We start from the raw sequence: 22,063 nt of genomic DNA on the forward strand, positions 1-22,063 counted from the left end.
CGCCGATGCGGTCGGTTATGTCATAAGGTCCCTTCAGTCGAATCGATTGTATGCAGGCAAACAGTGCAAACAGCTTTTTCCCGGCAATCGCTTGGTTTACCGTCCGCCCGCTGGACTGGGCGCATGTAAACACCGGCTCAATCTACCTTCAGCTCGTTTCGTTTCTTACACGCAGACTTTTTTCTTACTCCTTCCCACAGCATCAGAAAATACCAGAAAGGGTGGTTATTTTAGCGCTTGTATCGCACCCCGAGAGACACCTGTGCGGAGCGATCCAGTAGCTGTTGGTGTCAGCACGTCGCAAATGAGCAATCCCCCTCCTCCACCGAATGTCGCGCAACCACAAACGAACGAGCGTGCCTCGTTCCAGGCACCGACAAGAGCCAGCTTAGCAAGAACACATCCCACCCTCCTCGAACGCGCGCTGAGCAGATCGCCTGTGCGAAGCCCACCCAAACCGACTAAGGCGGATGCGCGGGCTGTCGGCTTGAGAGACCGAAAGGCTCTCAGACCATCATTGACTTCGTCTGGCAGTCCACTGAAGCCTCCCAAGAAGGCGAAGCCGTCTCCGCGACTATCCGGCGGGCTCAATGTCTTTGCTGCGCCCCCGAGGCGAGTCTCTACTCGAATAACCGCCTCTGATTTGGCTTTTGGGTCCCCCGCTTCGACGCAGCGGAGTATCGAGGAGCCGCGACACATCAACACGCCAGATGACCAACTGACATCGGAGCTGGGTAGCGTGACCGGGGATTTGGACGTCACCGGGGACCTCAGTCAGCCTTCTTTACAGGAGATACTCGAAGAGCCAGATCTTCCGCCGACACCGACACAACTGGGGCTGGAACCGCCACCGGGACGCTCAAAGGGGCTTTTGAGCAGCAGCCCTAGTTCACAACAAGCGAAATGGGGGAGACGACGAACGACGGACAATCCTGAGCAGACGCCATCGAGATTGAGGAGCGTCAATTATGGAGAGGCGGACGATATGACGGAATCGGGACCGACCTTGGATTGGGAGTCGTTCCCGGAGCACATCCTAAAAAAGCGAAAGCTGAGGAATGAGCTCTCTGACGAGATGGAACAACTCAAGAAGGAAATTGCCGAATTGGAAGATTGGTCAAAGGAGTTGAGCCAGGGCGATGAACACACCGAACGTGACTTATCAAAGCTATTGTATGCCCCTCCTGACAACGGCTGCAAGACCATCACTGACCGGTTCTAGTACCCTGCTATCATCCGCTCACCCCACAGAAACAGCGCCATCTGGTCCTCGCCCAACCGCGGCATCGATCTCGTCTCTTATCTCGGCTTTGCTTCCGTTCGCTACGAAGGGGCCCCCACCACCGACTGAAGATACACTACCGATCAATCCGTTTGCGCTGGACGAACATGCCCACAAGAAACCTTACCTCACAGCTTTCGCACCCTTGGGCCTTACCGCATTCTCAGAGCTTGTCCCAGCAACCACAACTGAGCCCCCCCTGGAGAGACATGTTCTAACTTTCACCGCGCCGCATCCGTTCCCTTCCAATCGCTTCAATGTAGCCGTTACGTATGACGCCAATCCACATACACAAACCCTGGTCTCAATAAGAGTACCAACTGCAACTCAAACCGCCAAGGCCAGAATGCCCGCATCCTTACAGCATTGGACGGAGGTCCGACTCGCCAACCCGCTCCTGAGACTTGACGTCACGGGACTTTGCTGGGGGATCAATCGGTACTGGGAAGCTGTAATATCACGGGCACAACTGTGGTCACAGATGGAGGAGCAACATGCAGATTTGATCCCTGGCCATAGGAGGCCCAGTGCCTCCCCACCACCGGGCTCCGACAAGCAAAGCACGCCTGATTTGCGACGCATTCTGCCTCACCTCGAGCGAACGTCTATACTCTTAGAATCGAAGGCCAGACGCCTGAGTCTGCTCCTCTCCTGTGAGTTGAGAATCGACGAATGGTCAAGCGAACCCCAGCTTGTCCCCGGGATCAGCATTTCGAGCATCAGCTCCGACGGGGCTCCTGGCCGGAAAGTCGAGCAAGAGTGTAAAAAGCTATTTCATACTATGTTGATGGAGAAATCAGACAGCCAGCCTGAAGGAGTCACCGGCGAGTCAAGCGAGATCCAGACCGGCGCCATCTTGCGTGCTACGGAGTGCGTCGTGAAAGTTCTCTTTGGAGATAGTGACGAACTCGATCATGGTTCCGCGCATGATGCAGCATAAGGTTATCGGCGCCTACGGGCTTAACAATGGTCAGGTAATGATCAAGTGTGTTCACACGCATCTATGTCTATGACGTTTGATTGAATCCATGCGTGTGGCGTTGTTGCGTGCTAAGGTTTGGGCGCGTTTCTTTTCTTCGAATCTAGGAGTTTCTACTTGTTTGGTATAGGTTTGGAGCACGGTTTATACCACGGGCCGTTTTGAAGGGAAACTAAGTTGTGGAGGGGTAACAGTGAAACGGTTTAATTTGCAATACGATAGGCTGCTGGGCCGGGTGTGATAGGAAGAGCGGATCCAATGCAAGCTTTCGATCCCCGGCATGTCTGCACATAATAAGGATGAATGACAGCAGCATTTAAATCTTCCTTTCTTAACCCCGTACATTTCTGACAGGGTAGGTTCTCGTCACAGAGAGCGATCTAGGCCCATATGTTCCCCCACTTACGTCCGCTATCGAGCACATACCTAGACTCGCAAAGCAGGATACACTAGACCGTGGGAGGGTTTCTACAAGATATACAAGCAGGTGGAAAGACCGTGATATTAACCTCTACCGTCTACTCGTCAGATCAGGAAAAACATGTAGGTAATTCTGATGTGGTTTGGGGGGGGTATCTGCAAGGTCTTGATGTGATTTCTGGTGGAGGAGGAAAAATAAAACTTCTGATGACAACCGAAGTCCGGGGAAGAAGACCATCACAAAAAGTCGAAAGTCGTAGTGGTGGGACATGAACTTGGGACATTTGCATTTCGAGGTGTTTGGGAAGCTTTTTAAGTTAAGGACAAAGGTAAGAGAGGAAAAAGAGGAGCCACGCCATGCCACAGTAGACTAATCCCCGACTTGAAAATCGACCCGATCATCATTAGTAGTGAATCACATTTATTTCTTGGCAGCAGACTCCTCCTCAGCCTTGGCCTTAGCACGCTTCTCACGGGCACCCTTGTAGCGGGCCTCGGAGCGGGCCTCACGGAGGCGGCGGTAGGCAGCCTCCTCACCCTTGGGGAGGTCGTCGCGCTTGACCTCGGTGACGGCCTCGGCGGCGGAGACGTTCTTGATGGGGAGGGTGGGGTTGACGCGGGTGACGAAGCCCTCGGTCTTGCCCTCAGCGAAGGCAGCCTTGGCGGCGTTGACCTCCTCGGCAGAAGAGTCGAGCTTCTTGAACTGACCGCTCTTGCGGGGGAAGAGGATCAGGCGAGCCTTGTAGTCCTTGAGGCGGGCGACATTGGCGACGAGGGACTCCTTGGAGTAGTTGACACGGCGGTGGTCAACGGCGATGCCGACGGTGGGAGCGAGCTTCTTGGGGATACCAGCTTCCTGTTCAGGTGCGAAACCAAAATGTGTAAGCCCTTCCATCCTGATTTTTATTCCTTCATGTGCGTGGCGCTGCAGTCCCCAGGTCGAATAGGACAGTTCGAGCCACTCACCCCCTTCCTTCAACCTTCTTCGCTCCGGGATTCGTAGGAGTGTCTCTTTACCTTCAGCTCAGCAAGGGTGAAACCACGGCCAGCACGAACACGGCGGTTGTACTTGACAGTAGGGCAGCGCACAACGGGGCGCAGCTTGTCAACCGGACGAGGAGCAACGGCGGCGGCCTTAGCGAGACGAGCCTCACGACGGCGGTGCTTGCGGCCAGGCTATAAACCAGAGAAGAAAAAACGTCAGTCCACACCGTCTTTTCTCAGCGATCCTCGCTTTTCCCATGTCGTTCGTATCAAGGCGAATTGCGATAGAATCGTGATATTGCATCGTAGAGAAAGAAGAGCGTACCTGGTCGAAGTGCACGCGGACACGACGCTGCCAGTCCTTGTGGAAGTCTGAGATGAAAAAAAAATTCCATCAGTCCATGATACATTCAATTTGACCCAGTTCGTCGTCCATCATCCAGTGTATTTTCTTTTCCCTTCTCATCGTTACATCCCTCTCTCGTTCGCCCTGTATTCTTCGCTCCGTATGGCGGGTGCATTACTCACGCTGGTTGAGAATCTGGTTGTTGTGCTTGATCGCCTATATCACACCAAGAAGAAATCCATCAGCATTCACCGTGTCGAGAAACCAACGTCGAGAGACAGGGGGAAAAAGCCCATGATCATCGTGATTGATCGATAGACTATCGCGAGGGACGCATAACGCACCATTGTGACGGATGGGGATCAAGGCCGGGAGATTGTCGTCGTCGTCGTGGGTGGTTGCTGGTCGTATCTCAAGACTCCTCGCCTCAATATTAGGTGGAACTTTTTTTGGTGTGGCTAACCCGCGCAGAGCCGCATCGCCTCGCTTAGCGAGCCCTACCCTGCTTACCCAATCCGGAAGGCTCGTCCTCTTGTCCGCCTTCGTCTCCGCCTTTTCCGAACCGCAATTGCCAGTGACTTTGGATCGCTTTAATTCACCAGTAGACACTGCTCTTGTCATGGACCATGAACAATTGGTGATCAATAAGTCATATTTGTGGCTAATTTCATGGTTGTTACCTGATACTTCACTGCTCACCCTATAAACTACCCTGTTTTCCCTTTTTCATCCCTCACAGTACCACTCACTTCCTTCTGCCATTTCTGTCTTTCTTGCTTAGTCAGACAACCTGTCTCAGTGTCTACATACCTTGACGAACTACTTCCACGATTCCCCAGTCTTCACTGGTATACCATTTAAGATGTCATTGCCAGTGTGCTCCAGCTCGGTTCAATTTGAATTTCATTCATCTCTAACTACCGCTAAATTGATCAATAACTCCTAAAATAAGAGTCCCTGGTGGTTCACAGGATATGCTCGAAAAGCCAACGCAAACATATCGAAGACAAAATCCGGGGCAGATAAGATCACACAGGGAAACAAGCTGCTCTTAAATAAGACCAGTCTTTTTCATCATTTCTTTGAATGTCATCGCTCATCACTTTTCCATGTCCTGGGAGAAAAGCTCATATGCAGAAAGCAAGGTATAACGCAATCAGACCATCCGCGTCGACATATAAAAGCGTCTCTCATGTCGCTGACGACAGGATACTACGTCTGATAAAGGTTCAGGTTTGGCAGAAACAGCGACGCTTTGCCGTTGTGCACGGGTACTGCTTGGTCTAGTTGTTCCAGGTGCCAATACCGAGACCCACCCTCTCCTCCGCTTTTGATCTCTTCGGGGTCGCACCATCAAAACTTGCTTTGCGTTTGAGATTCTTACTGAGGGGCCGATCAACGCCGGGCTTCCTCACTTGGCCAAACAGCTTTGTTTGCAGCAACGTACTCGATTTTGCAGCACTTGCCATGCCTCGAGTCTCTGGATGGTTGCTGAACTGACTGCGGCGGTGCACGCTACTAGAGACCGTCCGTGTTCCTGCAGTGGGGACATCTTCCTCGGTTTCGGCTTCTTCAATGTCAGATGCCGAAATGGTACTGTCTCGATCACGACGATCATCAGAAGAATATGTCCCTGGGGTATAAATTCGACCCTCATCGTGCGTCAACCGAGGATGGGATGGAGTCATAGGTAAAGACGACAAAGAGTGAGCGCCGCGCATGTGACGACTCGCATTCTCTCGATGATTGCGGTGTCTATCGGGGGTCGAGGCGACAGCTGGCGACTCTTGGTTGAGGACGCGGTGAGCTGCTAGAAGAGCTTCAAAGGGATCATGCCTTTCAGTCCCGTTCAAGTGATGACCACCGTCGTCGGCGAACTGAGGTATTGCCCCTCTATGAGGAGTGTGGGCCTCGTTCTGGGGACTCGGCGACATTGGACCATGCTCGATCATCCGAGAGAAGTGTCTTCGGTTGTCGCGGATTCGGTCCTTCAGCATTCTATTTTCTTCTCTTAGAAGCTCGGACGTATTTCTCTCCTGTTCGATAAGCTTTTTTGCTCGGCGAAGCCTTCGATCGAGTGTAGCATTAACCCTCTCGAGTTCCTGATTGCGCTTGAGAGAAAGCTCAAGCTCCTCATTCGAAATCGACTGCATCGGTTTCAGTTCATGCTGGCATTGGCGACTGCGATATTCCGAACTCTGAAGAATCTCAACCTCCCTTCGCGCGAGTTGATGCTCGACCTCTGCACGCTTGATCGCTTCGTTACTCGTGAATGAGAGCAGACTGTTTTGCAATTTGAAATGGAGCGCTGACATGCGGGCTTCCTGAGCTACACCTAGGAGGTCTTTGGCGATCATGCGAAGCTTCAATTCGTTCGCATTATCAATTTCATCGGCAGTTGGAAGGTTTTCCGAAGCACCATATGCCACACAGAGGGTCTTCTCGATATTGGGCGGGGATGCGAGGCATGAGCTTGATCGAGACCTCGATTCCCGCAGAGGAGCTCCGGGTATCTGGGATGAGGGGGGCGGTGTCATATCTGATGAAGGTAGAGATGGTGGTGAGAGGAGCTTGCTTTGGTCGGAGTTTGAAGCTTGGCTTCCAGCTTTGACACTCAAGTCTGGTGATGCGGATAGAACTGCCCGTTTAACCGGGGTAGCAGGCCCTGAAATATCGACTGGGGGAGCAAGCGATCCCTGCGAGAGCGGACGCTCGAATTCTTGTGACATAGTCAAGGTATGGCATCCAGGAAGCAGGCAAGTAACTGGTTTTTGCGTTCGCAGCCAAGCCCGACGCAGTCTGTATGTAGGACCGTACGGGCAAAGCTTCAATGCGGTGGGCCGGAAGTTAGCGTGAGGCGGTCGGGCGCAAGCGCATGCGAGACGTCAATATCCTTGGTGAGTGCGAGGATGCGACGAGACGAGGTATGTTGTCGAGCGGGTGGGCAGAATAATCAGGCTGGATGAATGCAATGGCAATGGGATGGTAAATCTAGGAAAAGCGTTGCGCGATTCGTCGCAGTAACAGCGTTGCGACGGGATATGTATGCGCTTATCACTGATAGCCGGATCGGGCACGTTTCGCAAGTAGTATGGGAGTTGGCGATAAGAAGTCGGAAACAGATCGCTCCGGGTATGGCAGTAAGTTATGGCAGGGGAGAGCAATGTGAGAGACGATAAGTATGGAAGCGGGAGGGAAGCTGTCAACGGGAGTAAGGAGATCAGAGGAATGAAGCAGGTACGCGCGATAAGGTATACGAAAGGGCGACGATGAAGAAGCTAGTTGATGGATGAGGGGGAAGGGGAGGAGGGGGTGGGCGTAAGAGATGATATGATGAGGAGAAGCAAGGAGGAAGGGGCCGGATTGATGCCTTAAGGGTGTTTGCAAGCGTAAGTTGGCGCACAATTGGAGGAGGCTGGGAACCATCGCTTGCAATGCTCAGCCTCGACCAACCATCTCCAACCACCATCACCCACGTGAGCCCAGCCGCGCGCTAAAAGGCCACCTTTCCTGCTTGGGCTAAGCAGAGATCGCTGACGCTTGCAAAAGGTAAACAACCGAAACCCCATGGGCCACTTTTGATTGTAGCTGAGGCAACCGACGACAGACCCAGCCCAGAGCCCAGCGAGCTGTACGGAGTACTCAGTCTACGTTACCCACCTGTTACCCAGTTACCCAGTTTCTATTCTACTCCGTCTACTATGGTCTTGATCTCAGAGCCCGATGGTAATCGGGTCACAAAGCACCTACTGGCAGATAACAGTGTAAGGTCGGTCGACGCGGCACTCACAAGTCATTCGTCAGACAGTCTTGCAAGGATGAGTCTGGCCCGTGGAATATACCGAACAGCTGGCTGCTAAGTCATGGAATGCAGCAATCGCATGGTCCCTTTAAGTCCTTAAAGTGCATGTTCTGTTTATCGGAGTCACATGAATACCATACATATTGATCACTTTACACTGAAAATGACTTCTACCTGGGTTCATGCCTTGATCAGATCAAGAAAGAATGTATACTATCGGGTGGATGGTGTAAAGAGAGGTACTTATGAGCTATTTCTCTCATCTCCAAGATGCAAGGATGTTTGGTCTAGTAGGACGGAGTAGGTATCAATGTAGAGAGCCATGTAAACATGAATTTTTGATTCACAGGTGCATCTAAGACTCTACAGCAATTTCACTCCCTTGTATTAAATTGCTAAATAGTGTCCTTATATGAGAGACTGCATTCATTAGCAATGCTTCAAGTGCCTAAACAGAATCTGAACGTTTCGTCTGATAAATACTTGCAGGTAACTATGAGCTATGGCGGTGCCAAGGGAGTGCCTTAAAAGGTGGGGGGAATATGCAGCCTCAGGCACCAGGATATGCAATAGCCGCGGCGGGTCTACAAATTAAATGGTAAACAATCAATTCAATAATTACAGCCATCTTATGGACAACATGCACACTGTGAGGTCACTGCGCCAACTTGACGATTGACCAACCTCCTCTCTAAGTTACAATAGGGTTGACCTCCACCATGACTGCTTGACCCATTGGCAACTTCCGAACATCATCGATCGATATATTTTCATCCGGGTCGATATATCTTTGCGGCAATGAGCTTGCTATAGTGATGAAAGTGCCCCCTTTCAACTTCCTCCCACAGCCGATCATAGTCAAAGACTCCCCGAACCTGGTACAAAGATGAACAATCAACCAAAAACACCTGCCCGAGCGAGTGGCATTCCCCGCTTAGCATCAAGACTCCCCTTGCCGACAACATCCGCAACCTCCAAACCCCTCCGACCTTCGCCATCGCGTGAGAAGCTACAAACCGACTCGGGCCTGGACGCGAACAGACTCCGCAGACCTTCCGAAGATACTGTATTCAAAAAACCACTGCCGAAATTCACAGCACCTCAGAAACTCTCCGCCGGACTTCGGAAACTCGATGGATCTCAGACAAGGGCGGGCGGGGGTGCGAAGTCCGAAGCCAGCACAAACTTGAATACTGCTCCATATTTGGAGCGCGATGCTGTCCTGATCGAAGATACTGGAACGCGAGGCCGTACGCGACCTTCGCTCGCAGAGCGAACAATCGAGACACTCTCAAGAATACCGCCATCTCCAGGACCAGGTAGAAGACAGTCGAGTTTCTATGGCGCAACGAGTCCGATGCGGTCCCCATCACGCCCCTCATCATCAATGACTAGCTATTCAAGATCACCATCCAGATCCTCATCTCGACAACCTAGTGGGGGCGATTATCTTGCACGACCGCCCTCTGCCATGCGGCTGCCATCCAGACCTCGCCCGTCTTTGTCCACGAATGCTGCATCGGGTGATCATGGCCATGCCCCGGCTACGACAAACAGTCCGTCGAAATTGAAGCTGCTCTCTACGAGAATGAGTGGACATAAGGGAAACGCTAATCTGGCATCTATCACGACAAAGCCTCGTCCGGCATTGACTCAAACCCACATGAACGCCGCTGGATCGGGCCCGGATGCGTCATTACCCAGCCTAGATGTGAAGAAAACACGAAGAGCGCAGCCGAAGCTCCCAACCTCAAGGCAATCATCGGTTGGCCCCCGGTCACCGTCCGCACGATCCACGGCATCAGACTTGACGCCAGAGCAACAGTCAGAATTGGAAACAAGGAAGGTCTCAAAATCTTCAAGCGCTCTTAGAGAGAGCATCGCGAAAGCCAGGGCGGCAAGAAAAGCAGAAGCGCAGAAACGCATGCAATCCTCGTCTTCCAATGATGCCTGGGATCGGCTCAACACCGAAGATCCGTTCAATCAGAACCCCCAGGATTCAAATATTGGTCTTCTCCGAAAACGCCTTGAAACAGGCAGAACCTCTGGGCATCTCAACATAGCAGCCATGTCTCTGAAAGAACTTCCCAAGGAAGTTATGGCGATGTACGACTTCGATCCTGATGCTACTACTGAATGGTACCAGAGTGTAGACCTGGTTAAGTTCATTGCGGCCGACAACGAGTTTACGGAACTTCCTGAAGAAGCTTTCCCTGACATCGACCCGCACGATTTAGATGGGGATTCTGATGACGAGAAGGGAAACCAATTTGGTGGGCTTGAGCTGCTAGACTTGCACGGTAACCTGCTACAATCTCTACCGATAGGCTTCAGAAGATTACAAAGACTTCACACCTTGAATCTGTCAAATAATAATCTCAAAATGAACGATTTACAGGTCGTTATGGAATTGGTATCCCTGAAAGATCTTAAGCTGGCCAAGAATCGGTTGGAAGGCACGCTTACACCAGAGATCAAAAACCTGAATGTGCTGGAGACTTTGGATTTGCATGACAACATTCTCACTGACTTGCCTCCAGAAGTGTCACAACTGAGCTCACTCCGAGTCTTGGATGTTGGTGGTAACCAGCTGAGTTCATTGCAGTTTGAAGCCTTAAGCCAGCTTTCTCTGAAGGAGCTTCGAGCCCCAAAGAACAAACTGAAAGGCACACTCATCCCAGCTTCGGTCTATAAGCTCGAAGCACTGCAGGTTCTTGATGTGGCCAATAATGCATTGGTGAAGCTTGCCGGAAACGTGGCTTTGGAACTGCCTAATCTCCGGACTCTAGCAATTAGCTGCAATCGCATCCAGTCTCTTCCAGATCTGTCGTCCTGGCAGGCCTTGCTGAGATTGTCGGCCGAGGATAACAGCCTTCCGAATCTCCCAGAAGGCTTCATTGACTTGAAGAATATTCGAAACGTCGATTTCACAGGCAACGATATCTCCAGATTGGACGACAGAATCGGCTTGATGGAGAGCCTGTTCACGTTTCGAGTGGCTAATAATCCCCTTCGCGAACGAAAGTTCCTGACCATGGGCACCGAAGACCTGAAGCGCGACTTGCGAAACCGATGCGAACCAGAGCCCCAGGATACCGACGATGACGCGGGCTCTGTCGCGACCCAGTTTACATTGGCACCAGAAACCCCGGCTCAGACGGCGGCTTGGCAGATCAAGCCTGGCGGTGTTCTTGATCGGTCTTACACTGATATGCGTGAGCTAGAGCTGGATGAGTTAAGGCGAATTAATTTAAGCGACGTGCGATGTTTGTATCTGCACCACAACGAGCTACGTTATTTCCCGATATCTGCCCTCAGTTTACTGGCGTCTACTCTCACAGACCTCGACCTTTCAAACAACCCACTAGATAACACAACACTCTTCGCCTCAGCTCTTACGCTTCCCAATCTTCAAAGCCTGAATCTAGGCGCTACAAACCTTACTACGTTGGATCCCATCTTGACAAACCTTGTGGCACCAGCCCTGACATTTCTGGATGTTTCCTACAACCGCCTGTCTGGCCAGGTGCCTGCCGTACGTCGCACTTACACCAACCTGGTGGCATTTGTGGCCGCAGACAATCGATATACCAGCTTGGAGTTTGATGCCGCCCAAGGTCTTCAGGTATTAGACGTGGGAAATAATGATATTGGCATGATTCCACCTAAGCTAGGCTTGCTGAGAGGAGAAGGCTCGAGCAGAAATTGGGGTAATGGATCTGCCCTGAGACGGTTCGAGGTCGCCGGAAATAGCTTCCGTGTTCCTCGGTGGCAGATTGTCGCCAAGGGTACTGATGCCATACTTGAATGGCTCAAGGATCGAATGACTGCCGAAGAGCTCTCTCAATATGAGTCGCTCGACGACTTGACTGAAGAGTGAACTGCTACATAATATGGCAATTTTCCGACTTTGCCCGGGACTCATCTTCTTTGTGAACAGATCTTGATGTCCTGTATCGAGTTGCGTGTTCTGGGTAAATGTGTAGTTCGTTGTTCAAGAAATAATGAATGCCATGCATGCCATGGCGACATAATGTGGTAGGCGCCTACATATTTCCGTACACCATCTCTATGTTCGCTTTCTGCAAGGACTGCCGGATGGTATTGTACCGTACCGTATCAGACAGTACACATATAGTGGCCCTAAGATCGAGCCCTGGTTTCCCGATTTGGAGGGCTGGCTGCTTGGCATGGCCGACCGCCGCGGGGGACGAGCATTTCCATTTATCTAGCATGTAACAACTCGAACCACCAAATTCAACATATCTGTGGTCCGGACTCCGTGCCATTTGCTCATGCATGGATTCGAGGCAATTGAAGCTAATACATCGATTCGCGACCGTTCCACCGTTCTTCCCTTAGCATGGGCACAGCTAAACCGCGTCCGTCTGGCGGCAGAGCTTCCGTCGCCAAAGCCCAGACCCTTCAAGCTCTGCCGGATAAAACTTTCATTGTCGACAATGGCGCATATACACTGAAAGCAGGATATGCGCCGGAACACCCACCCCCTGAGGATGAAGTACAGGCGCTTTCGGCGTGCGCTACGATCCCCAATACGATTGTGAAGACACGTGGAAACCGCATATACGTCGGCTCGCAACTCAACACACATGTGACCGACTGGAACGAGATGTTCTTTCGTCGACCGGTAGAGAAGGGATATATCGTCAACTGGGAAGCCCAGAGAGAGATCTGGGAGTACTCGTTCTTCGACGAGAAGACCGCGCGAAGCAAGGAGCTGCGCATCACCGACCCGGAAGACACCACCTTGGTGCTGACGGAGGCGCCCAATGCGTTGCCCGTCCTGCAAAAGAACGCCGACGAGATTGTGATGGAGGAGTGGGGCTTTGGAGGTTATTACAGGAGCTTAGGTGCGAGACCTCCCCCCCCTTCTAAAAGTCTGAAACCAGATAGGCACGAATAGCCCATTTGGCTTTGCGTCCTTTTGCTGATGCGAGTTTGCCGCTCTATCTAGGGCCGCCGTTGAATGCTTGGAACCAGTTGAACACTGTCTTCGGAGATCCGATTGTGCAAGAGGCGGAATCTGTTGTGTCTCCAAGAGAATGTTTACTGGTCATCGACTCCGGCTACTCCCACACCACGGTGACGCCTGTCTACCGAGGCCAACCGCTTCAACGTGCCATACGCAGACTCGACCTGGGCGGCAAACATCTTACAAATTATTTGAAGGAGATGGTGTCCGTGCGGCAATATAACATGGTGGATGAAACCTATATCATGAATGAGGTCAAAGAGGCTGTTTGCTACGTGAGCAACAACTTCGTTGGCGACTTGGAGCAGACCTGGAAAGGCAATCGGAAGCGTGACTTCCCTGATTCGAAAGAGGGCGTCGCAGTAGACTATGTCCTTCCGGACCCCAACGCGGGAAAGAAGGGCTTCATGCGACCACACGATCCATTACTGAACGCTAAGAAGAGGAAAGGAGCGCTGTCCGGTGCCAGCGCTGAGGCACTATCCGAAGATGCCCTGGTCTTGGGCAACGAGCGGTTTACTGTCCCGGAAGTTTTGTTTACGCCCAGTGATATTGGCATGAAACAGGCCGGGATCCCGGACATCGTTCTGCAGAGTCTTTCTGTATTGCCTACCGGGTTGCACCCGGCCTTCTTGGCCAACGTCCTGGTTGTTGGCGGGAATTCATTACTGCCGGGGTTCATGGGGAGACTGTAAGACGATCTCCTCAGAAATGATCTACTTGTTTTCTAACCTAGTGTAGGGAGGCCGAGCTGCGCCAACTGGCATCCGCTGAATGTGTTGTGAGGGTGCGAAGCCCGCAAGAGTAAGCTTATCCCTTAATTCTTTGACTCGAGTCAAAAGAAACTAATGAGATTCAATGATAGCCCAATTCGATCCACTTGGCTGGGGGCATCGCGACTGGCCACCAATCGAGAAGAGTTCAAGAAGGTCGCTATCACTCGTCAGGAATACCAAGAGTATGGTTCCTCCTGGGCTGGTCGGAAGTTTGCTGGTGCATTATAACAGGTCGGGGGAGTTCAAGGTTTAATGCGCGATTGGCGTCTTCGGAGGGTTGAGCTGCAGCTTTTGGTTTGTTATTCTAGGCTGGCACCTTTCCTGTTTGCGTGTGTATTATGTAGTAGCTCTGTGTCCTTGATACCCTTTCTTTCAAGTAAGCATTTTTGATGAAATTTCATTGTCAGTATTGAACAAACATCTAATCATCTCTTTTCTCAGCAGCTCAATGGCGGTCTTCGTTTATTAGTTTGACCGACTCCAGCGTGTGGAAGGGGGATGGAATTTTGACCACGCAGAGTCAATCGGTTGGGCAGAAAGGATGCGGGTGAGTCACATGGGATTGGACTGGATTGGATTGTCGCTTGTTGCGGTGAGGTGAGGCTGCATCCATCTCTAATCATCGACGGACTTCCTAAGGCTGCTTGCTTGCTACCTAACACCTCTTAGACCTTCTCTTCTCCTCCTATAATCTCCTTCCATACATCCTCAATCCCCTACTTCCCCCCCCCCCCCCCCACAGTTGGACACGTCGACACCGGCTTGACAGAAAGCATACCGGTACTCTCATGGTTAACCATCCTCCCCGACATTTGACCCTTGTTGACGCGCTCGATTGTGGCCATGGTTGGTCCAAACACTTTAAGCAGCGCCATTCCCAAATTTTCCAAGTGCGATCAGCGAATTGGCGATTGAAGAGACCCTCCCATTTCCCATGGTAGCAAATGATGAAGCCTGAACATGTGGCATTCGACCGCCGTACCCATGGCGTGGCCGCTTAGTTGTCGCATATGCCGAATTTCATCATGCGACAGCCTTCCGGAAGAGCATTCCGGTCAGCGTAGAAGAGCAGCTTATATAGACTGAAATGTCGTTCTTCCTCCGGTCAATCTTCTTACTCTTTCAGTCCCTCGACCATCTATTCAATATATCAAATAGCAGACTACCTGACAGCGTTCGAATTATGTTATTGATATACGGTACCCAGCTTTAGTATTCTCGCCAAAACCCGCTCTTGCCCAGACACGATCTGCGATTATGGATTCCAGTATTCCAGAATACTTCCCAGCAATCAAACGGTCCGACCTGCTTTCACCCATTCTTGAGACCATCAATCCTCATAGGGCTATCCCGCGATCCGTTCTAAAGTCCTGAACCTGCAGAGTACTTGGTGCAGCCAAGAGAATGCCTCCAATGATGATCAGAAGATTGTCTTCTCGTGCTGTTGCGCAACCAGCCGAAGCTCTCCCGATGCCAGAAGGGCTTCGCACCATGCGCGGGTCGAGGTCATACACTGGGTCATCTAGTGCCTCCTCCGGGGCCGATGCTGCTCTTCCAGATCCGCTATCAGGCGAGAAGAAGAGTCGTACAAGGTTCAGGGTCAAGCGCTTCTTCAGCAAGCTTCGTGGCAAGCTCACCAAAGAACAGGCTAGGAGTGAGATCATCGACGAGTGAGCTTACCCTATTGCGCGGTCGACCCCTTGAGTTCAAGACTAACTGACGCCGCGTAGACGCTGTGTGTGCTGCCTCGACATCATGCCGGCCGAGTGCTTGGCGACTATGCCTTGTCAACACAAATATTGCAGCCGATGCATGAAGCAGATGGTGCTCACGGTTATTTCCGAGGAAGGGCTGTTCCCACCCCGATGCTGCAAGCTGGATATCCCAGTTGAGACGATCCTGCCCGTGTTGACGCCCAAAGAAAGAAGCTTCTACATCTTGAAAGCGCAGGAGTATGCGATCCCGGCTGCAGAACGCTGGTACTGCCCAGCGGCGACGTGTGGGCGCTTCATTCCGTCGCAGCATGTGAAGAGCGCATCCGCATCGCAGACGTGCCCTTACTGCAGCACCAAGATATGTTCAGGGTGTCGCGACCTGGCTCATTCGTCGCGAGGATGCTCACCGGATCCCGGCCTTGCTGCTGTTCTTGAGGAGGCCCGAATCAAGCAATGGCGGCGATGTTATGATTGCGGCTCCATGGTCGAGCTTGTCTCTGGATGCGATCATGTCACCTGCAGATGCAAGGCACAATTCTGGTAGTGTTCCCATTCTTTCCGTACATCTATCAACGCAACAATGAAGGCTGACTGACTGCTTGTTCCAGTTACAAATGTGGCGATCCTTGGTCTGCTTGTGCCTGTGCTGCGTCCGGAAAGCGACCCGCGGATTTCCTGGCCGTGCTTATCGGACACACCAAGTTGAGCAGAGACCAGGAGGCCGAGCTGTCTGCGGTGGTCACTGCCATCCTCCGTAACGAAAGACTCCGTGATGAGGAGGCGGCGGCCAATGCCAAAGCTAAGACGGAGGGGACTCGCAGGGAGAGCAAGAGACTTTCCCGAATGAGCATAGACTTACTGCGCCGAGACATCATTCTATGACGGCGATGAATAATGATTTTGATGCGACTGATTTCAGGAGGCGTGCGATGTTGACTTTAGCCATTCTTTTGACTTTTCCTTTGTCATATCAATCTGATGCTAACGACCTAAAATTGCTTTTATCTCTGCCGACAATTTGCCAGAATGCCAGAATTGGAATGAATATATATATATATACACATACCTTCATGCACCTGTAGAGAGATGTCTCCTCGTCACAATAGATATTAATCACTACAACCTCCATCCTGAATCACAACCCACGCATGGTAGCAAAGCGAATGAGGAGAGCCGAACCCATGGTGGCATTGATTGAGAGTATATAACGCGACGCATTAGAGGGTGCTCAGGGCCATCGCCGCTCATCAGTAGTCATAGAAGCCCTTGCCGGACTTCTTGCCCAACCAACCGGCATCGACCATGCGCTTCAACAGCCCCGACGGCCGGTACTTGCTATCCCCGGTCTCCTGATGCAAGACATTCATGATAGCCAAGCAGGTATCCAGCCCGATGAAATCCGCCAGCGTCAGGGGGCCCATGGGCACATTGGTACCGTTTTTCATGATACTGTCGATATCCTCCTTGGCCCCGACGCCGGTCTCTAGACAGATGATCGCCTCGTTGATGTAGGGCATGAGGATGCGGTTCGCCAGGAACCCTGGGGAGTCCGCCGAGACGGCGGGGACCTTGCCCATGCGGCGGACGAAGGCGACGGCGGCCGCGACCGTCTCGGGGGCCGTCTGGAGGCCCGCGATGATCTCGACGCCCTTCTGCACGGGCACCGGGTTCATGAAGTGCGTCGAGACGACCCGCGCCGGCGCCTGCAGGTCCGTCGGGTCCGCCGTCGTCGCTGCGGCGATCTTGGTGATGGAGATGGACGAGGTGTTGGTGGCCAGGATGGCGTGCCGGGGCGCGATCTGCGCCAGCTGCCCGAAAATCCTCCGCTTCAGCTCCTCGATCTCCGGCACCGCTTCGATCACAAAATCCACCCCGCTCAGGTCCTCCATCTTCTGGCTCGGCGTGATGCGCCCGCGCGCCGCGTCCGCCGCTTCCTGGGTGAGCCGCTCCTTGGCGACATCTTTGGCGAGGAGTTTGTCTGCATTTTCGGGGAACGTATCGCGAGGGGGATCGTTAGTTATTTCGAGAACATTATACGGCGGAGAATCTCAGTAGGTGGGACGAGCTCCCAAGGATGGAAGGGATTTGAAAATACCGGCAAACTTGAGGCCCTTATCTAAGGATGCTTGGGATGTGTCGATTAATGTTACTGGAACTTGGGCTTTTTGGGCGGCAACCAGCGCGATGCCCAGTCCCTATCATGGAATCATTTAGTATAGGGTGTGAGAGTCATGCTTTTGGAGGGAAAGGGGAAAGTGCTGCAACTGACCATTTGACCAGCTCCTATCACACCTAACGACTTGACCTCGGCAGTTCGAGCGAGGGGGTATGAACTGAAGGCCCTGGAGGCGATTGAGGGGCCTCTGTAGCAGAGGGAGCGGATTGAAGACAACAACATGGCTGTAGCAGGAGCACAGAACTTGTCCAGCATAGAGTAAAGAAATGAAAGACGCTTGGAGAACCAAATGAACAGAAAATAACTCGATGCCTTGCCTAACTACTGCCTTCGCCCTTCTCCGCACTCGTTTCCTTTGCTTGTGATGGTCCGCGGGTATCGGCTCATGTGAGCCGACGTCATCGGCTAGCCTCGGCTCAACCGGCCGAACCGTTTCGCCGGCCACCCGAAGGCGGAGACGCGATGAACACGTAAATGGCACGCTCTGATTGGTGCACTGACCCATATGCGCGCCGGATCATTTACAGATTGCCCGAAAGATGCAGCGATGGACAGTGTAGTGCCTAGTAAGTTGCTATTCAAGTCGAAAGCGATCAGGAGTCCAGCATCATCGACCAATATGGAGGTCGAAGAGCCAGCGCTCGCGGCGACCGAGTCCACCGTGGTGGATCCGGAAGTTCGAGCCCATGTCTACAGCCTTGTCACCGCGGTAAGTATGCAACTACATCACATGCGCACAGCCCATACTGTGAAATCCTAATTGACGTTGTCCATATTAGCTCGGAGGCTTCAACGGAGAAGATGCGGACAAGTACGTCCTGGGTGACGATGCATTGGCATGCTTGCGGGATATCAAGCGCTGGCTGAAACTCTACGACGAGAAGTACAACCGCATGGACGTTGCGCGATGCCTGGGAGAAGCGAACCTGGTCAACGGAGACCTGCTACCGATCTTGTCGACGTTTGCGAATAGCACCAAGCAGACCAAATATATGTCTCGGATCGCCTTGGCGTGTTGTATGTTGCCGCTGTATTTTACCATCTTTACGCTAGGGAACAGGGTGACTGACGGGTGGTCTTGCAGTGGAAATCTTGGTGCCTCTGACTTGGCCATTGGAGATGCAAGGTGAAATGACGGCCGACAACTTCAAACACATCCCGTACCTACAACATTCGCATGTCGCATATAAGCGGGGGATTCTTAGCCATGCCAGCACGGGCTATCTCCGCACAATCATCCGCATCGGCCTCCCGAGCATGGCAACCCCGCGATCCGAACGCGCCACTCGCGATGAGGGTATTCTCAAGTTAGTGCTCTTCTTCCTGCGCAATATCGCCCTGATAACCCCGAACACTCGCCTGGCAGCTGAAGGGGACGAGGAGGAAACGTCCCGCTCGGCAACCATCAATGCCTTTCAGGACCAGGACGTATTCGCACTCCTCCTCACCATGTGCTCCAATGTGGGAGACGACTTCAACCTGCAAGACGTGGCTCTCCTGGAGATCCTGTTCTATCTAGTCAGAGGTGTCGACGTCGAGAGGCTATTCATGAACAATACCCAACGAACCGCGAAGCGGACCGACGAGCTCGATGACCTGTTACGGAAGGAGTCGTCGCTGCGGAGAGAATATGCGAAGAATGCACCCACGCGGCACGGTCGATTCGGGACCATGATCTGGGTGAAGCGCGACGACGCCAAATACTCCACAGTGTCCGGGCAGAGTGTCCTTAAAGATGACCAGACGACCTTCCAGAAGATGGATGACAGCAAGAAGTGGAACAAGCCTCAATTCCGCCGGAAGGTGCAGGATTTGACCACGTACAACGACTTCAACACTCCTGTGCACCTCAACTCCGCGGCGTCTGAGAACCTCCGGAAGTTCGTGGAAGAGTTCCTGGATTCAGGGTTCAACCCTTTGTTCACACACGTGCGCAAAGCAATCGAACGGGAAGCGGATCGGGTGGTCGACATCAACAGCCGTCAGTTTTTCTACACCGTGTCCTGGTTTCTGCAGGCGGAACGGGCACGACGTGCACTTCAGCGGGAGAAACGGGCGCAAAGTGAGAAGCCTGGGAAGGAGATCGAGCCGGATAGCTTCGGTCTGGTTGCCGGTGTGCTGGACCAGGAAACGTTCGTCTTCCTGAACAGAGCCATGCAGTATGCCGTCGACAGCAAGGACTGGCAAGATCTCATCGCCGAGATGCGCTGCTTTACGCAGATTCTGTTGACGGTCCAGGATATGGTCCAATCGCCACTTGAGGAGGACCAAGAGATTGCCGAAAATATCCAGAATCGGATCTTCTACGAGGAAACCACGCATGATCGCGTGATCGCTATTGTTCGCGGTTATACCGATCAAGGATTCGGCTACCTGAATGCATGCACCGAGCTTACCCATGTTTTCTTACGTATGCTGGAACGCTACTCCAAAGAGAATGTCGACATGCAGGTGCGGTCTCGGCGGCGTGCCAGACGTAAGCAGAAGGAAACCGAGGGGATCGTTGAGGGAGAGAACGACGAAGAGCACGGATCCGAGGATGAGGATATGATGGAGGCGGAAAGGATGTCGAAGGAGCGCAGCTTCGACTTCAGGCGTTTCGCCGCCAAATTCTGCAACCAGAAATGCGTCGACACTTTCGTCAACTTCACCAAGCATTATAGAGAGCTCAACACGGAGCAACTGAAACGTGCCCACCGGTATTTCTACCGAATTGCCTTCAAGCAGGAGATGAGCGTCTTGCTATTCCGTCTCGACATCATTAATCTTTTTTACCGCATGATCAAGGGGCCCGGAGCCTTGGATTCAAGCAAGCCAATTTTCCAAGACTGGGAAGAATTAGTCCGTCAAATAATCCGGAAATTGACCAAGAAACTGGAACAGCGCCCTGCGCTGTTCGTCGAGCTACTCTTCAGCAAGATCAACGCGACCACCTATTACCTCGAATATGGACATGAGCGGCAGACGCTCCCGACCATCCGGAGAGCCCCAGCTGAGCTGGAGATCGATCCCAAACAAGCAAATACCATCGAGGAGAAGCTGAGCATCATGGTGCCTGCCTTGGTTCTAGACGGGGATGCGGAACTCGTCAAGTGGGTGAGCGAAGTACTGGGGTCGGCCGTGGAGGAACGAGATGCCTGGCAAGAGCAGGAGAAGGCCCTCCGCGAAGCAGGTGCAGAGAGCGCGAGGATTCCCAACCCAATGATATGTATGTAATCTCTAATGTCGTCACGGGTGTGTGTGTAGTGTACACATGTACTGACCGTTGCGCAGCTGTCAAACCTCGAGACGAGACATTCCAGAACGCCATGTTCTCGAACGCCAAGCTTCGTCTCTTGATGACGCTCGTCAAATTCGAGCGACTTGGTGTGGAAGACGTGGCGGGAGCCTCTTGGGTGATCCCCTCGACTGCAACGGCGCAATATCTGCGAGAGATGAAGTCATTTATTGACAAGTATCTCGCCAAAGCGGAGAAGGGAAACCTCGGACGTGACCCGCGCGAACTGATTCGACGCAAATACGGTCCCAAAAAGAACACGAACCCGTCCGAGGCCCACGACGGCATCAATTTCGGGTCAGATTCAGAGGGCGAAGATGAAGTACCCGACGGGTTCTTGTTTCCGGCGAATCCGCGGTCGAAGGCGAATGCGCTCTCGGAGCCGAAGCAGAAGCGCAAGAAGCGCAAGCAGAATGATGACGATGAAAGTGAACCCCTCGATGAGGCAACCCTCGAGGAGCGGCGCCGCGCCCGCGAGGAGAATGCTCGAGCTCGCATCGCGAAGATCAAGAGTGATCTCTACGTACATGCCAGTGACGAGGAGACGGACGATGAGGCAGACGAGAAGTTCTTCCGCCTGGAGGAACAGCGACGCAAAGCGCAGGCCGACCGCATCAAACAGGCCATGCTCCATGGGGTTCCTCCAGAAGCGCTGGACGGCACCGGGAAAAAGGGGCAAGGCAAGCACCAAAACAAGCGACAGCGGAGAGTCAGTCAGACTGACGGAGCAGACGAGGACGATGATATCATCATGGGGGGCACGGGGGATTTGTCGCCGGAGTCGCCACAGGACGACATGCCCCGGGATGAACTGGACGATCTCCTGGATTTTGATGACGACCTCGCGTTCAGTCGTAACCGCGAGGACCTGTTAGGACCTCCTCGCGACGATGAAGCCTCACATACTAGCGAACCCGAGGTAGAAGGCGGCGCACAGGATGAGGAGGATGAAGACGCACCGGTCGTTGCAGCTGCTTCACGCCGGCGGGTGCGCGCTGGATTTGTGGTCGACAGCGATTCGGAGTGAGATGGTCTACATGTAGCTTAATGATATGATGAGCGGGAGATCTGGGGGCTGACGAAGCATTGTGTTGGACATTGAAGCCAGCCCTCCAGCCACCTGTTAAAAAATGCAACCACCGGCTTATACCCTGAATACGAGCCATGAACAAATCGGCCAAGCGAAAATGACACGATCCCAGCATTGTAGCAATGATTTGTCAACAAAAAGTAGGTACAAGTGGAACAATCTACAGCGATGACTCACAAGCGGAGTAAAACATCATCTATAAAAACATCTACAAATCAATCAC

General features: G+C 52.6%; 8 protein-coding genes across 8 annotated transcripts; 5 read left to right on the plus strand and 3 right to left on the minus strand.

Annotated features, from left to right (window-relative positions):
- The first annotated feature begins 155 nt into the window (after positions 1–155).
- BO66DRAFT_346075 (uncharacterized protein) lies at positions 156–2,506 on the plus strand. The gene is made up of 2 exons (XM_025644572.1): positions 156–1,173; positions 1,223–2,506. The coding sequence occupies exons 1-2, from the start codon at positions 305–307 to the stop codon at positions 2,220–2,222; spliced, it is 1,869 nt and encodes a 622-aa protein (XP_025505776.1). The 5' UTR covers positions 156–304; the 3' UTR covers positions 2,223–2,506.
- A 242-nt stretch (positions 2,507–2,748) lies between these two features.
- Positions 2,749–4,399, minus strand: BO66DRAFT_370564 (60S ribosomal protein eL13). Its single transcript, XM_025645424.1, has 5 exons — positions 4,356–4,399; positions 4,194–4,227; positions 3,991–4,037; positions 3,699–3,857; positions 2,749–3,537 (listed from the first exon to the last, which is right to left on the minus strand). The coding sequence occupies exons 1-5, from the start codon at positions 4,356–4,358 to the stop codon at positions 3,103–3,105; spliced, it is 678 nt and encodes a 225-aa protein (XP_025505777.1). The 5' UTR covers positions 4,359–4,399; the 3' UTR covers positions 2,749–3,102.
- Positions 4,400–5,005: 606 nt separating this feature from the next.
- On the minus strand, positions 5,006–6,902 carry BO66DRAFT_43498 (uncharacterized protein). The gene has a single exon (XM_025650815.1). The coding sequence runs from the start codon at positions 6,738–6,740 to the stop codon at positions 5,295–5,297; it is 1,446 nt and encodes a 481-aa protein (XP_025505778.1). The 5' UTR covers positions 6,741–6,902; the 3' UTR covers positions 5,006–5,294.
- A 1,796-nt stretch (positions 6,903–8,698) lies between these two features.
- Positions 8,699–11,827, plus strand: BO66DRAFT_419243 (uncharacterized protein; the record flags this gene model as incomplete). Its single annotated transcript, XM_025649799.1, has 6 exons — positions 8,699–8,879; positions 8,919–9,175; positions 9,209–9,373; positions 9,407–9,524; positions 9,555–9,637; positions 9,677–11,827. Coding segments are annotated over 6 exons (2,821 nt in total), but the record flags the coding sequence as incomplete, so codon positions are not given.
- Positions 11,828–12,065: 238 nt separating this feature from the next.
- On the plus strand, positions 12,066–14,243 carry arp6 (actin family protein). Its single transcript, XM_025652763.1, has 4 exons — positions 12,066–12,684; positions 12,789–13,497; positions 13,548–13,610; positions 13,672–14,243. Exons 1-4 carry the CDS (start codon positions 12,177–12,179, stop codon positions 13,808–13,810), a joined length of 1,419 nt encoding a protein of 472 aa, XP_025505780.1. The 5' UTR covers positions 12,066–12,176; the 3' UTR covers positions 13,811–14,243.
- A 1,094-nt stretch (positions 14,244–15,337) lies between these two features.
- Positions 15,338–16,179, plus strand: BO66DRAFT_410054 (BRcat and Rcat domain-containing protein; the record flags this gene model as incomplete). Its single annotated transcript, XM_025649215.1, has 2 exons — positions 15,338–15,837; positions 15,906–16,179. The coding sequence occupies 2 exons, from the start codon at positions 15,338–15,340 to the stop codon at positions 16,177–16,179; spliced, it is 774 nt and encodes a 257-aa protein (XP_025505781.1).
- Positions 16,180–16,544: 365 nt separating this feature from the next.
- On the minus strand, positions 16,545–17,695 carry BO66DRAFT_318837 (3-hydroxyacyl-CoA dehydrogenase family protein; the record flags this gene model as incomplete). Its single annotated transcript, XM_025643624.1, has 3 exons — positions 16,545–17,275; positions 17,393–17,492; positions 17,567–17,695. The coding sequence occupies 3 exons, from the start codon at positions 17,693–17,695 to the stop codon at positions 16,545–16,547; spliced, it is 960 nt and encodes a 319-aa protein (XP_025505782.1).
- A 397-nt stretch (positions 17,696–18,092) lies between these two features.
- Positions 18,093–21,894, plus strand: tof1 (putative DNA repair protein (Tof1); the record flags this gene model as incomplete). Its single annotated transcript, XM_025645425.1, has 4 exons — positions 18,093–18,182; positions 18,253–18,490; positions 18,558–20,681; positions 20,747–21,894. 4 exons carry the CDS (start codon positions 18,093–18,095, stop codon positions 21,775–21,777), a joined length of 3,483 nt encoding a protein of 1,160 aa, XP_025505783.1. The 3' UTR covers positions 21,778–21,894.
- Between the last annotated feature and the right edge of the window lie 169 nt (positions 21,895–22,063).

Source organism: Aspergillus aculeatinus (genome assembly GCF_003184765.1).
Source record: "Aspergillus aculeatinus CBS 121060 unplaced genomic scaffold BO66scaffold_14, whole genome shotgun sequence".
NCBI classification, from domain to species: Eukaryota; Fungi; Ascomycota; class Eurotiomycetes; order Eurotiales; family Aspergillaceae; genus Aspergillus; species Aspergillus aculeatinus.